General features: G+C 46.0%; 2 protein-coding genes across 3 annotated transcripts in view; both read left to right on the top strand.

The window, feature by feature from the left end:
• Positions 1-159: 159 nt before the first annotated feature.
• Positions 160-11,283, top strand: LOC128511957 (myotubularin-related protein 2-like; the record flags this gene model as incomplete). The annotated part of the gene is made up of 13 exons (XM_053485000.1): positions 160-202; positions 990-1,084; positions 5,482-5,586; positions 5,770-5,874; positions 5,994-6,077; positions 6,260-6,409; positions 6,561-6,749; positions 7,541-7,726; positions 8,225-8,431; positions 8,547-8,639; positions 8,762-8,875; positions 10,273-10,503; positions 10,627-11,283. Coding segments are annotated over 12 exons (1,425 nt in total), but the record flags the coding sequence as incomplete, so codon positions are not given.
• Positions 11,284-11,875: 592 nt separating this feature from the next.
• fam76b (family with sequence similarity 76 member B) overlaps positions 11,876-12,038 on the top strand; it is a 5,633-nt gene continuing 5,470 nt past the window's right edge. The window contains exon 1 of one of the 2 annotated variants that reach the window (XM_053485486.1): positions 11,876-12,038. This exon is cut by the window's right edge and continues 279 nt beyond it. The gene's annotated coding sequence lies outside the window, so the exon portion shown is untranslated. The other variant, XM_053485485.1, reaches the window with a different exon arrangement.

Here is a 12,038-nt window from a genome sequence, read left to right as displayed (position 1 = left end):
CTCCCCCTTCTCTCTCTCTCTCTCCCCCTTCTCTCTCTCTCTCTCTCTCTCTCTCTCTCCCCCCCTCTCTCTCTCTGTCTCTCCCTGCCCCCCTTTCTCTCTGTCTCTGTCTCTCCCCCCATCTCTCTCTGTCTCTCGCTCTTTTTCTCTCTTTGTCAGGATGAGCTGGAGTTGTTAGAGAAGGAAGTTGTACAGATTGAATGTAAGACACATACACACACACAGACCGTCATTCTTGTACGTTTCTGCAGTCACACACACAGAACACACAGGTTCGGTGTTAGCTACGTTACACTGCTACGTTTCTTCTGTGTAAATGTTATCCTGGTGTCTCCTACTGAAATGTGCTACAAGCCGTCCTGCACACTCCTCAGGACACACTGTTTACTAGTGACGGGAATCGCCGGGGATGTTCTGATTTAATATTGTCACAATACCTCGGCGCAGATTCCATCTGTGTTATTTTCATGCTACTGATTCTACTTACTGTTCAAACACAGTTTAAATGTCTTCAGTCTGATTCTCCAATGTCGAAAATAGTACTGTGTGTGTTCTAAAGAGCCCGAGTTTGTACACACACCCTGATTGATTGCATTTTATGTAAGATTTAATAAAGACAGCACCATGTGTGCCAAAAAATGTTAGCAAGAAGAAAAAGGAAGCCGCTTTTAGTTTGGCAGCCGGTGCCAAAAACAATCATAAATTAATTATAAAATTAATATGTATTTATTGTGTATATTATCACATTTTTCTGTCTTTTTTAAATGTTTTGATCGTTTTAATATGCAAAAATATAATTATAGTACCATTGGTAATATTTTTGTGTGGCTGGAACGGATTATCTGTATTTACATTATTTCCTTTGGGATGGTGTGTTTCACCTTAAGAACTCCAGGACGGATTAAAATCATATTCCAAGGTACCACTGTCATGATGTCTATTAGAGTGCAGTATGGACTCTGTGTGTGTGTGTGTGTGTGTGTGTGCAGCTAAAGATGTGACCTACATCTGTCCATTTGTGGGAGCAGTACACGGCACACTCACCGTCACCAACTACAGACTGTTTTTCAGATCCGTCAGCCGGGTAACACACACACACACACACACGCACTCCTGTCTTCATCATGGTCTGAGTATAATGTGAAAATTATAATATTATAATATAATGATTATAATTACAGTAGTTAATCAATTGGAATGGTTATTACCGTCGCGCTCACCGCCGCGTAAAAACGTCAGCGGCCAAAATAAATCAGTTGCATTTCAAAGTCATTCGTAAAATGGCCGCCAGGTGGCGCAAAGTGACATTTTCGCTCGTTGCCGTAAATATAACAGTGACCGTTATACAGCGTATCTCTGTATCGGTTTATTGTTATTTAAGTTCTGGATTATTTCAGGTACTTTAAACACATTGTTGGGTTGCTCATGTTGGCTCATATGAGATGTAGTTTACAAATGAACACCTGGTTGGGTTATTTTGACCCAACAACTGGTTTATTCATTATTCTTTCCTTTCTCCAAATATCAGCCTGCAGAATGTTTGAAATATTACTGTTTACTGTGTTACAGGTGTAGTTTTAAGAGTTGTTTAGGCAGGAATGCGTGTGTATACAGCTCAAAACCTTCATCAGTTATTAAAGATAGCGGCTATTTAGAAAACATGCCCAGTGATTTCTGAGCTTCAGGAAATCTCCCGGCGCTCTGCGCATAACACCGGGCCAACTCATGTCGGAAAGAATTTATAAACGGTTTCTAAAACCGTTGTTTTTTTTTTACTTATAATATTTGTTATTTTAATTTAAATGAGGTTTGGGCTCAGGACTCGGCATCGTGATTCTCCTCTTTAATTTACTCCATAGTTTTAATCAGCGCTCAGCCGCATGCATGGAGTTTTCCAGAGCGCACCGGCAGAAGTAGACTAATGATTATGAACGCGTCGGGAAAACAGCAAGCAGACTGACTCTGACCATTTAAAAAAACGTTTGCGTTCATTTTCTGACGCGCTCAAGTTCACCAAAAACAATACAGAACAGCGCAGCTTACAACACTTACAAAATCACAACACTTACAAAATCACAACGTTTTTTCGTTATTGTGAGTGCGCTTAAATAAAAGTTGAGTCTTATAAAGGCATGTAGTCTTATATAGTTTTATTATATAGTTTTTGCACATTAATCTGACAGTTTTTTCAGCCTGTCACGGCGTGCGCCCAAATCAATATCACTCCTCGCTCACTAGTTAGGCGGCCTCCCCTTCAGACATGCGAAGCAGCGGGACCGCAGAATTACACATGACTGGTAAGCTATCGTTGCTATCGTTGCCCGTGCTTGCACCACACGCTATAAAATACTCGGGGTTTGTTGGGCTACAGTGGATTTTACTACGCGCTGTGTATGCAGCACACGTGCAACAACGCGGAAGTGCGGCATGCAAGCAGGGCAAATAGAACGCGCCCCGGTGACTTCAAAGGAGCAAGAGGTGGGAGGGGGGCGGTACGGCCATCCGAGGAGAGCAGAGTCAGCGCGAGCAGACGGATGGCCATTGCACTCACACCGCGTAGTAAAATCCACTGTAACCCAACAAACCCCAATCATCACCAGCCGTGCCTTATTCCGTCATGTCATGTGGGCATTATAAGCTTTGTATTGAAAACTTCTAACTAAAAAGTGGCAGCTGGCACGCCTAAAAATAGACGCAGGTTATTTTTTTAATAGTCTAAATAAAAACCCTCCGATTTAATTTCCTATAGTCTAACCAGCGCTCAACCGCACGCATAGTTTTCCCGAGCGCGAGGAATTTTTTTGTGCTAAATAATGTTTATGCAGTATAAGAATTCCTATTAATCCTGGGTTGTTCTTTTAGTGTCACTATAGTGCTTTACAATGCCAGACAACATTCAAATACAAATTATTCACCCTCCCCAGGTGTGAATCGGCTGTTCTCACCTATACATTCAGAGGAACTGAAATGCACTTCTCCCCACTTTAAAAACCTCTTGAATCTGAGGCTCTTCTGGAGACTTTCAGTGATTTCAATTTGTGTAATTTTAATCTCCTGGATTCTAGATTCTAAAGTTGACATTGTTACCTTTTTTAATCATTGGAATGGAAGAACTTGTTATTTTCCTTATGATAGCATAAATTGCATTGTTTTTAATCAGTCTATACACAATAATATTATTATTATTTATTTTTTTTAAACGGGTATGGGGGCGATCTTGGTTCATTAATCTCCGTGCCTGGTTTAGGTTTAGTATTCAGTGTGCATCTGTTATATTACAACTATCATAACACTCAAATACCTTTTATTGGGGGTTAAGTGACTGATGTGCCTAACATTTTTCAGCTGAGCCTTTGTTTCACTGAAAACGACCGCGACACCCCCCTCTCTCTCTCACACACACACACAGAGCCGAACAAATCATTAGCACGTCCCTCCCCCAAACAGCACAGACATTTACTTTCTATCCATTTACTTACACCTGAACTGAGTTGTTTGAGTAACATGGGTCGAACCCGTTACAAATCATAACAGTCTACTGCATTTCATTCTTATAATAACGCAAAAACACAAGCGGGGCTGAAAGACCGACATCTGCTGACGCAGTAGAACGTCCTAACACTGTTTTAATGTTATGGTCATTTATTTCAGTTAATAAATCTACTATAAATTTAAAGAACACAAGAAATAAGATGACACAAATCCATACACGCTTTTTTTCTAATTACAAGTGATAAAATCAAAAGGCTCACTGTGTTAACATTTATTGTGCTTAAATTTGATCCTAATAAGATTTAATTTAATTTGAATTTTAGAACAGTGGCAGCTGGAACACCTAAAACAGATGCAGGATAATTTTTTTATAATCTAAATAAAAATGCTTTTTTAAACGTGGGCTATTGTTATTTACATGCAATATTTGTTAATTTAATTTAAATGGGGTTTGGTCTCCGGAATGTTGAGCATCAGGATCCTCTTCTTTACTTTCCTATGTAGAATCAGCGCTTAATCGCACGCATTAAGTTTTGTAAATTCGTTTAATGTTTAATAGTAAATAATGACCCCCGTTGCGCTGTACCACCGCTCGGAAAACCTTATGAAATACAAGTTTAGGACAATTATTATGATCTGCCACGGCGTGCGCGTGTGATGGGTGTACGCCCAAATCTACTATAACTACTCCCTCACTCCGTAGGCTCCCTGAATAGGCGGGCCGCCTATTTGTGCCGGCTGGCGATAATTAACGTTAATATGATCTCGGGCTTGCTCCGCATTATAAAAGCAAGGCGCGGAGGTTTGTCTGAGGTCTGGGAAGTACGTGATGTAATGGAGAATATAAAAAAAGCATGTCAGTGGGGAGATGTGACGCGGCCCAGGGCTTTTAAACAAGGACACTAGAATTCCGCCCTTTGATCTCCGCGCTGAGGACAGCGCGAGAAAGAGCTGCGCGAGCTCCCGCGGCATCTTCACTCCCGCACCGTGCCCGCCCTCGCAGCCCCGCTGCCGAAGAGGAAAAGTGTGGTTAGGTTTTTGCGTCAGCGAGAACTCGCGCCGGCCATCGACAGCGGGAGAAGCGCCGTCACGAGGGAGCGTGCAGGAGCGCTGCCTCCGCGTGCTCAGTTCTGCCACTCCGCGCACCAACACTTAGCATCAGCTGTGTGCCCGCATGCCAGTGTGGCACAGCCCCCGGAACTGCACATGCACAACCTTTATCCCTTTCTTTCCATTCTCCCTCCTTCAACACTTTCCTTCCCCATTTTGCCTAAATAAATTACCCTTTTCCCGTAAGACCTCTCCTCGTGTCCGTGCTTTATGGTGCCGCCCGTGCAACATGGGTCGAATCCGTTACAGATCATAACAGTCTACTGCATTTCATTCTTATAATAACGCACAAACACAAGCGGGGCTGAATGACCAACATCAGCTGACGCAGTAGAACGTCCTGACAATGTTATAATTTTTATGGTCATTTATTTTAGTTAATAAATCTACTATAAATTTAAAGAACACAAGATATAAGACGACACAAAACCCTACACGCATCTTTTCTAATTACACGTGATAAAATTTAAAGGCTCACTGTGTTAACATTTATTTTGTTTAAATTTGATCCTAATAAGATTTAATTTAATTTAAATTCTACATTTGTATCGTCATTTTAGTTCTGTGATTATAAATTTGTTTAACTACAATGTTTTACTTGATTTTATCCGCTACTACGTGCAGTTCTAAAACTCCGTGTCTCATTAATCCAGCAGAGAATGAACTAAGGCATGAGGCGTCAGTCTGTAGTTATATAGCGCCACTCAACGGTAAAAGCCAGCAAACGCACAAAGCCAAACGGTACCGCCGAGCGCGGCGACGGTAGGACCTACATTCCGATTGATTAACCACTGTATATAATAGAATCTGATTATGATGTGTGGATTTCCAACCTCTGTGTGTGTGTGTGTGTGTGTGTGTGTGTGTGTGTGCGCGCAGGAGCCTGTGTTTGTGTTGGATCTCCCGCTCGGTGTGATCAGCAGAGTTGAGAAGATTGGAGGAGCCTCTAGCAGGGGGGATGTTTCTTATGGACTCGTCTGCAAGGTGTGTGTGTGTGTGTGTGTGTGTGTGTGTGTGTGTGTGTGTGTGAGAACCAGTTTTTAATATGTGAATTAACACCACATAACCGGACCCACACCTCACTGGTGAGGAGAGTCTCAACACCTAAACACCAGGATGCTTTATATATATGTGTGTGTGTGTGTGTGTGTGTGTGTGTGTGTGTAGGACATAAGGAACTTGCGGTTTGTCCATAAACAGCCTGACGACTCCTTAAAAAAATCAGTGTTTGATGTGCTGAACAAGCTTGCCTTCCCTCTCTCTAACAACCTGGTGAGTGTGTGTGTGTGTGTGTGTGTGTGTGTGTGTAGTTACCCATGATCCTCCACTTTGTGACAAATTAATGCCAAAAAATGTCATCACTAATAACTATCTCCCCCCCCACCCCCCAGTCTCTGTTTGCGTTTGACTATAATCAGGTTTTCCCAGAGAACGGCTGGAAAGTGTATGACGCTCTGGTGGAGTACAAGAGACAGGTACTGTGTGTGTGTGTGTGTGTGTGTGTGTGTGTGTGTGTGTGTGTGTGTACAGCAGAACAAGGACAGCTGCCGTACTTGTAGAGATGATGATTAAAAGAAAAAGACTGCTTTTGTTTCGTATTTTTCTCCAGATTAATGCGTGTGTGCGTGTGTGCTTGTGTGTGTGTGCGCGCGAGCAGGGTCTGCCCAATGAGAGCTGGAGGATCTCGAAGGTGAATGATCGGTATGAGTTGTGTGACTCCTATCCCTCTACCCTGGTCGTCCCGGTAACCGTCACTGACGATGAACTGCGCCGTGTCGCTACCTTCAGAGCCAAAGGTCGTATTCCGGTCAGTGACATCATCACTCTCACTCCTGACTGATCTGTGTTTGTGTGTGTGTGTGTGTGTGTGTGTGTGTGTGTGTGTGTGGCAGAGTCCATTCTACGAGGTCATTACAAGCTCAGAGCTTGTGTGTGTGTGTGTGTGTGTGTGTGTGTAGGTATTATCGTGGCTACACCCGCAGAGTCAGGCGGCGGTGGTGCGGTCGGGCCAGCCCATGTCGGGGGTGAGCGGGAAGCGCTGTCGAGACGATGAGAAGCTGCTGCAGGCCGTCATGGACGCTAACGCACAGTCTCACAAACTGTTCATCTTTGACGCCCGTCCCAGCAGCAACGCCGCCGCTAACAAGGTTCTGTCTTTCTCTCTCTCTCTCACACACACACAGAGATAATTGGGTGTTTCTCCTCTTCCTCTTGACAATAGTCCAGAGATTCTCTATAGGGGTCGGGTCGGGCGAGTCGTCAGGCCGATCAGTCCCAGGAATATCAGGGAAACGTACAGTGCTCTAATATCTCCTGGTAGACACCGTGTTACACACTGGATTCTGTGCCTCTCCTCTCTTTCTCCAGACTCTGGAAGCTTAATTTACAAATGAAATGCAAAATTTACGTTCATCTGAAAAGAGGACTTTGGCCCACTGAGCTGTGGTCCAGTTTCTTTTCTCCTTAGCCCAGGTAAGACGCTTCTGAGGCCGTCCCTGGTTCAAGAGTGGCTTGGATCTAGGAATGCACCAGTTGTAGCCCATTTCCTGAAGACGTCTGTGCCTGGTGGCTCTCGATGCACCGACTCCAGCCTCGCTCCACTCCATGTGACGCTCTCCTAAGTTATTTTCCCACCAAACTTTTCCCTTCCAGTTAACTTTCCATGAATATGATTCCATACAACACCTAACGAGGATGATCATCTTCTGGACGACTGTCGAGTCAGCAGTCTTCTCCGTGTGGGTGTGTGTGTGTGTCTGTGCACTGAACTAGACTGAGAAATACACAGTGTGTATACTGTATGAATAGTACATTTCTCAAACTCATTTTTACATATTATAATATTTTGAGATACAGGATTTAATATTTTTGTGAGCTGTAAGTCATATTCAGCAAAATGAATGTGTGTGTGTGTGTGTGTGTGTGTGTGTGTGTGTAGATGAAGGGAGGTGGCTGTGAGAGTGAGGATGCGTATCAGAACGCTGAACTCGTCTTCCTCGACATACACAACATTCACGTCATGCGCGAGTCGCTACGGAAACTGAAGGAGGTGGTCTACCCCAACATCGAGGAATCTCATTGGCTGTCCAACCTTGAGGCCACTCACTGGCTGGAGCACATTAAGGTGGAGCTTCTCTCTCTCTCTCTCTCTCTCTCTCTCTCTCTCTCTCTCTCTCTCTCTCACACACACACTCCATCATCCCCATCAATTTTAGATTTTTAATTTAATTCATCAGTTATTATTGTTATTGTTATAAATAGACAGATAAAAAATACCCAACAGTAAAGTACAGGATAAAAGGGCGTGGCAGAAGGACATGTGACATGCTATGGTCATGTGACCCAGTAATGACCATGCATGGCCACGCCCACCACATCATAACAAGACCGACCAATCATTGTGTATTACAGAGCGGTGTGTGTAGTGCACATGGTGTGTTTAGTGTGATGAAAGTGTGTACATGATGAGGACATGCTTCTCTCTCTCTCTCACACACACACACACACACACACACACAACTAATCACACAATTCTGTAAAAAAAAAAAAAGAAAGTGTATTACTGAGCGTGCATGTCTGGAAATCTGTGTGTGTGTGTGTGTGTGTGTGTGTGTGTGTGTAGGCGATCCTGGCGGGTGCAGTGCGGATCGTGGAGAAGGTGGAGTGCAGTAAGACGTCGGTGGTGATCCACTGCAGTGACGGTTGGGACAGAACCGCTCAGCTCTCCTCTCTCTGCATGCTGATGCTCGACTCGCACTACAGAACCGTCCGGGGCTTCCAGACCCTCGTGGAGAAGGAGTGGGTCAGCTTCGGACACCGCTTCCAGCAGGTACACACACACACACACACACACACACACACACACACTGAGCTAAACTGTTAAATGTGAGTAGTTACCCTCTCTCTCTGTCTCTTGTGTGTGTGTGTGTGTGTGTGTGTTACAGAGGGTGGGTCATGGTGATCAGAACCACACTGATGCGGACCGCTCCCCCATCTTCCTGCAGTTCATTGACTGTGTGTGGCAGATAACGCAGCAGGTCAGTTACCACGGTTACCATCCATCAAGCTCCACCCATTCTGGTGTGTGATACTGTATCTAATGATGAATGTGACTCTCGGCTGTGTGTGTGTGGTGTGTGTGTGTGTGTGTGGTGTGTAGTTCCCTGCAGTGTTTGAGTTTAATGAGAACTTCCTGTTGACGTTGCTGGATCACATGTACAGCTGTCTGTTTGGAACCTTCCTCTTTAATTCAGAGCAGCAGAGACTCGCAGAGGTGAGTGTGTGTGTGTGTGCATGCGCGAGAGTGTGTGTGTGTGCATGCGCGAGAGTGTGTGTGTGTGTGCATGCGCGAGAGTGTGTGTGTGTGTGTGCATGCGCGAGAGTGTGTGTGTGTGCATGCGCGAGAGTGTGTGTGTGTGCATGCGCGAGAGTGTGTGTGTGTGTGCATGCGCGAGAGTGTGTGTGTGTGCATGCGCGAGAGTGTGTGTGTGTGTGCATGCGCGAGAGTGTGTGTGTGTGCATGCGCGAGAGTGTGTGTGTGTGCATGCGCGAGAGTGTGTGTGTGTGCATGCGCGAGAGTGTGTGTGTGTGCATGCGCGAGAGTGTGTGTGTGTGTGCATGCGCGAGAGTGTGTGTGTGTGCATGCGCGAGAGTGTGTGTGTGTGTGTGCATGCGCGAGAGTGTGTGTGTGTGTGTGCATGCGCGAGAGTGTGTGTGTGTGTGTGTGTGCATGCGCGAGAGTGTGTGTGTGTGTGTGTGTGCATGCGCGAGAGTGTGTGTGTGTGTGTGCATGCGCGAGAGTGTGTGTGTGTGTGTGCATGCGCGAGAGTGTGTGTGTGTGCATGCGCGAGAGTGTGTGTGTGTGCATGCGCGAGAGTGTGTGTGTGTGCATGCGCGAGAGTGTGTGTGTGTGCATGCGCGAGAGTGTGTGTGTGTGTGTGTGTGCATGCGCGAGAGTGTGTGTGTGTGTGTGTGTGCATGCGCGAGAGTGTGTGTGTGTGTGTGTGTGCATGCGCGAGAGTGTGTGTGTGTGTGTGCATGCGCGAGAGTGTGTGTGTGTGTGTGTGCATGCGCGAGAGTGTGTGTGTGTGTGTGTCATGCGCGAGAGTGTGTGTGTGTGCGTGCGCGAGAGTGTGTGTGTGTGCGTGCGCGAGAGTGTGTGTGTGTGCGTGCGCGAGAGTGTGTGTGTGTGTGCGCGTGCGCGAGAGTGTGTGTGTGTGCGCGTGCGCGAGAGTGTGTGTGTGTGTGCGCGAGAGTGTGTGTGCGCGAGAGTGTGTGTGCGCGAGAGTGTGTGTGTGTGTGCGCGTGCGCGAGAGTGTGTGTGCGTGTGCGCGTGCGCGAGAGTGTGTGTGCGTGTGCGCGTGCGCGAGAGTGTGTGTGCGCGTGCGCGAGAGTGTGTGTGCGCGTGCGCGAGAGTGTGTGTGCGCGTGCGCGAGAGTGTGTGTGCGCGTGCGCGAGAGTGTGTGTGTGTGCGTGCGTGCGCGAGAGTGTGTGTGTGTGCGTGCGCGAGAGTGTGTGTGTGCGCGTGCGCGAGAGTGTGTGTGTGCGCGTGCGCGAGAGTGTGTGCGCGCGCGAGAGTGCACGTGTGTTGTGTGTGTGTGTGTGTGAGAAAGTGGGTGTGTAAGAGTACACGTGTGGAATTGGGAAGCACTATCTTATTTAAAAGCACAGGTGTGCGTGCGTGTGCATGTGTGTGCGTATGTGTGTGTGTGTGTGTGTGTGTAGGAGGCCCAGAAGCGCACCGTGTCCCTCTGGTCATTCATTAACTGTCAGTTGGAGGAGTTTGTGAATCCTCTGTATGTTCACTACGACACACACGTGCTGCTTCCCTCCGTCTCCATCCGACACCTGCAGCTGTGGACCTCCTACTACATCCGCTGGAACCCCCGCCTCAGACCTCAGGTATACACACACACACACACACACACACACACACACACAGACTCTTACACACTTACTGGTCAGGTCAGGTTCAGTGCTATAGTAGTATTCAGTGTGTGTGTGTGTGTGTGTGTGTGTGTCCAGGAGCCGTTGCATCAGCGCTATAAAGAGCTGCTCGCTAAAAGGGCGGAGCTTCAGAAACGAGTGGAGGATCTTCAGCGTGAAGTAGTCCATCGTGTATCTGCATCTCCTGAGAGGGCATCTCCCCCCACCTCCACCCCCACCATACAGACCTTCATATGATCATCTCTCATGACTCTCTCTGTCTCTCTCTCTTTTCAGCTTAACACTAACACACACACAGTTAATGTAGCACGTTAGCCTGCTAACATTTAACCCTCAGCACTACTTAATTAAAAGCTCTAAGTTTTACTTATGTCTGTGCAAACCCCTCCCAGTCACATGACCAAATCATAATGGGCCAATCATAATGCATGTGATGTATAAGTATTTTTACATGATAAACACTGACTAACTAGGTCATCAAGAGTAAAGTTACACACTACAGAGTCAATCAGAGGGCACGATGCAAGTCTTATTGCATATCAATTAACATGTGATTATCATACTGTGGGCCAGAGTAGCCTTTTAATTCTCTGTAATTAATACTTTGATCCAAAGCTGATGATATGAAACTTCGCCTGCTAGTTGGATTTATATTAGTTTCCTGTACACACATGAAAAGTGCTGCTGTCATTAAAACTTCTGTGCAGCCTCAATAAATTATTATAAACATTTAAATGTGTTCTGTGTGTAAAATCCTTTCTTTTATTTACATGTTTACTATTGTTTGTATTGGTATTGTTATAGAAGGGCTATCCCTGCTGTGATAGTGATAAAATTCTTAAATCATGTTATAACGCCTTTTGGTTTTTTTTTCATGAAATTTTCATATTTTAGCACAAAATCATTATTCTTAAATGCTATATATTTATTTAAATAAATCATTAAATAATCAGTATCCTCAGGAATCACACCTTCATGTACTGAACATAAGCTCCACTTCCTGCACTAAAACCAAACCCAGACACTTCCGGGATTTAAAGCGGTCACGTGACCGTGTACGCGTATCCGCTGTGTCTTACGTAAATGCCACGTCATGTGGCGGGGCGTATGCTTTTAAGTCGCGTGCCGGTTCGCGTCCTGGTATTGGATGCTACGATTCAAAACTACAAGTCCCGCCCACATCCCAGCCTCTCATTGGCTCGTTCCGTCTCGTTTAGATTCGCCTGGTGGACGGTGATTGGCTGATCCCGCTCCCGCGGGGCGCCGCTCATTGGCTGCTCTGGTTTTCCTTTGTGGTGGCAGTTCGCATCCGGTTCGTGAGGAGACTCTGATCCACAGAAAAAAAGCGGAGAAAAGAATCTAAAGCTCGGACACAGAGGCGGAAAACGGAGTGTGTGTGTGTGTGTGTCCCCGCGTGTGTGTTACCGGCTTACATCCGTGTGTGTCACACACACACACTGAGGGAGGAGCGGAGTGTGAGCACTGAGAGC

The sequence above is a fragment of the Clarias gariepinus genome, chromosome 24 (genome assembly GCF_024256425.1).
Source record: "Clarias gariepinus isolate MV-2021 ecotype Netherlands chromosome 24, CGAR_prim_01v2, whole genome shotgun sequence".
Taxonomy (NCBI): domain Eukaryota; kingdom Metazoa; phylum Chordata; class Actinopteri; order Siluriformes; family Clariidae; genus Clarias; species Clarias gariepinus.
Note: the sequence above shows the minus strand (reverse complement) of the source record. Positions and strands in the feature narration are given on the sequence as shown.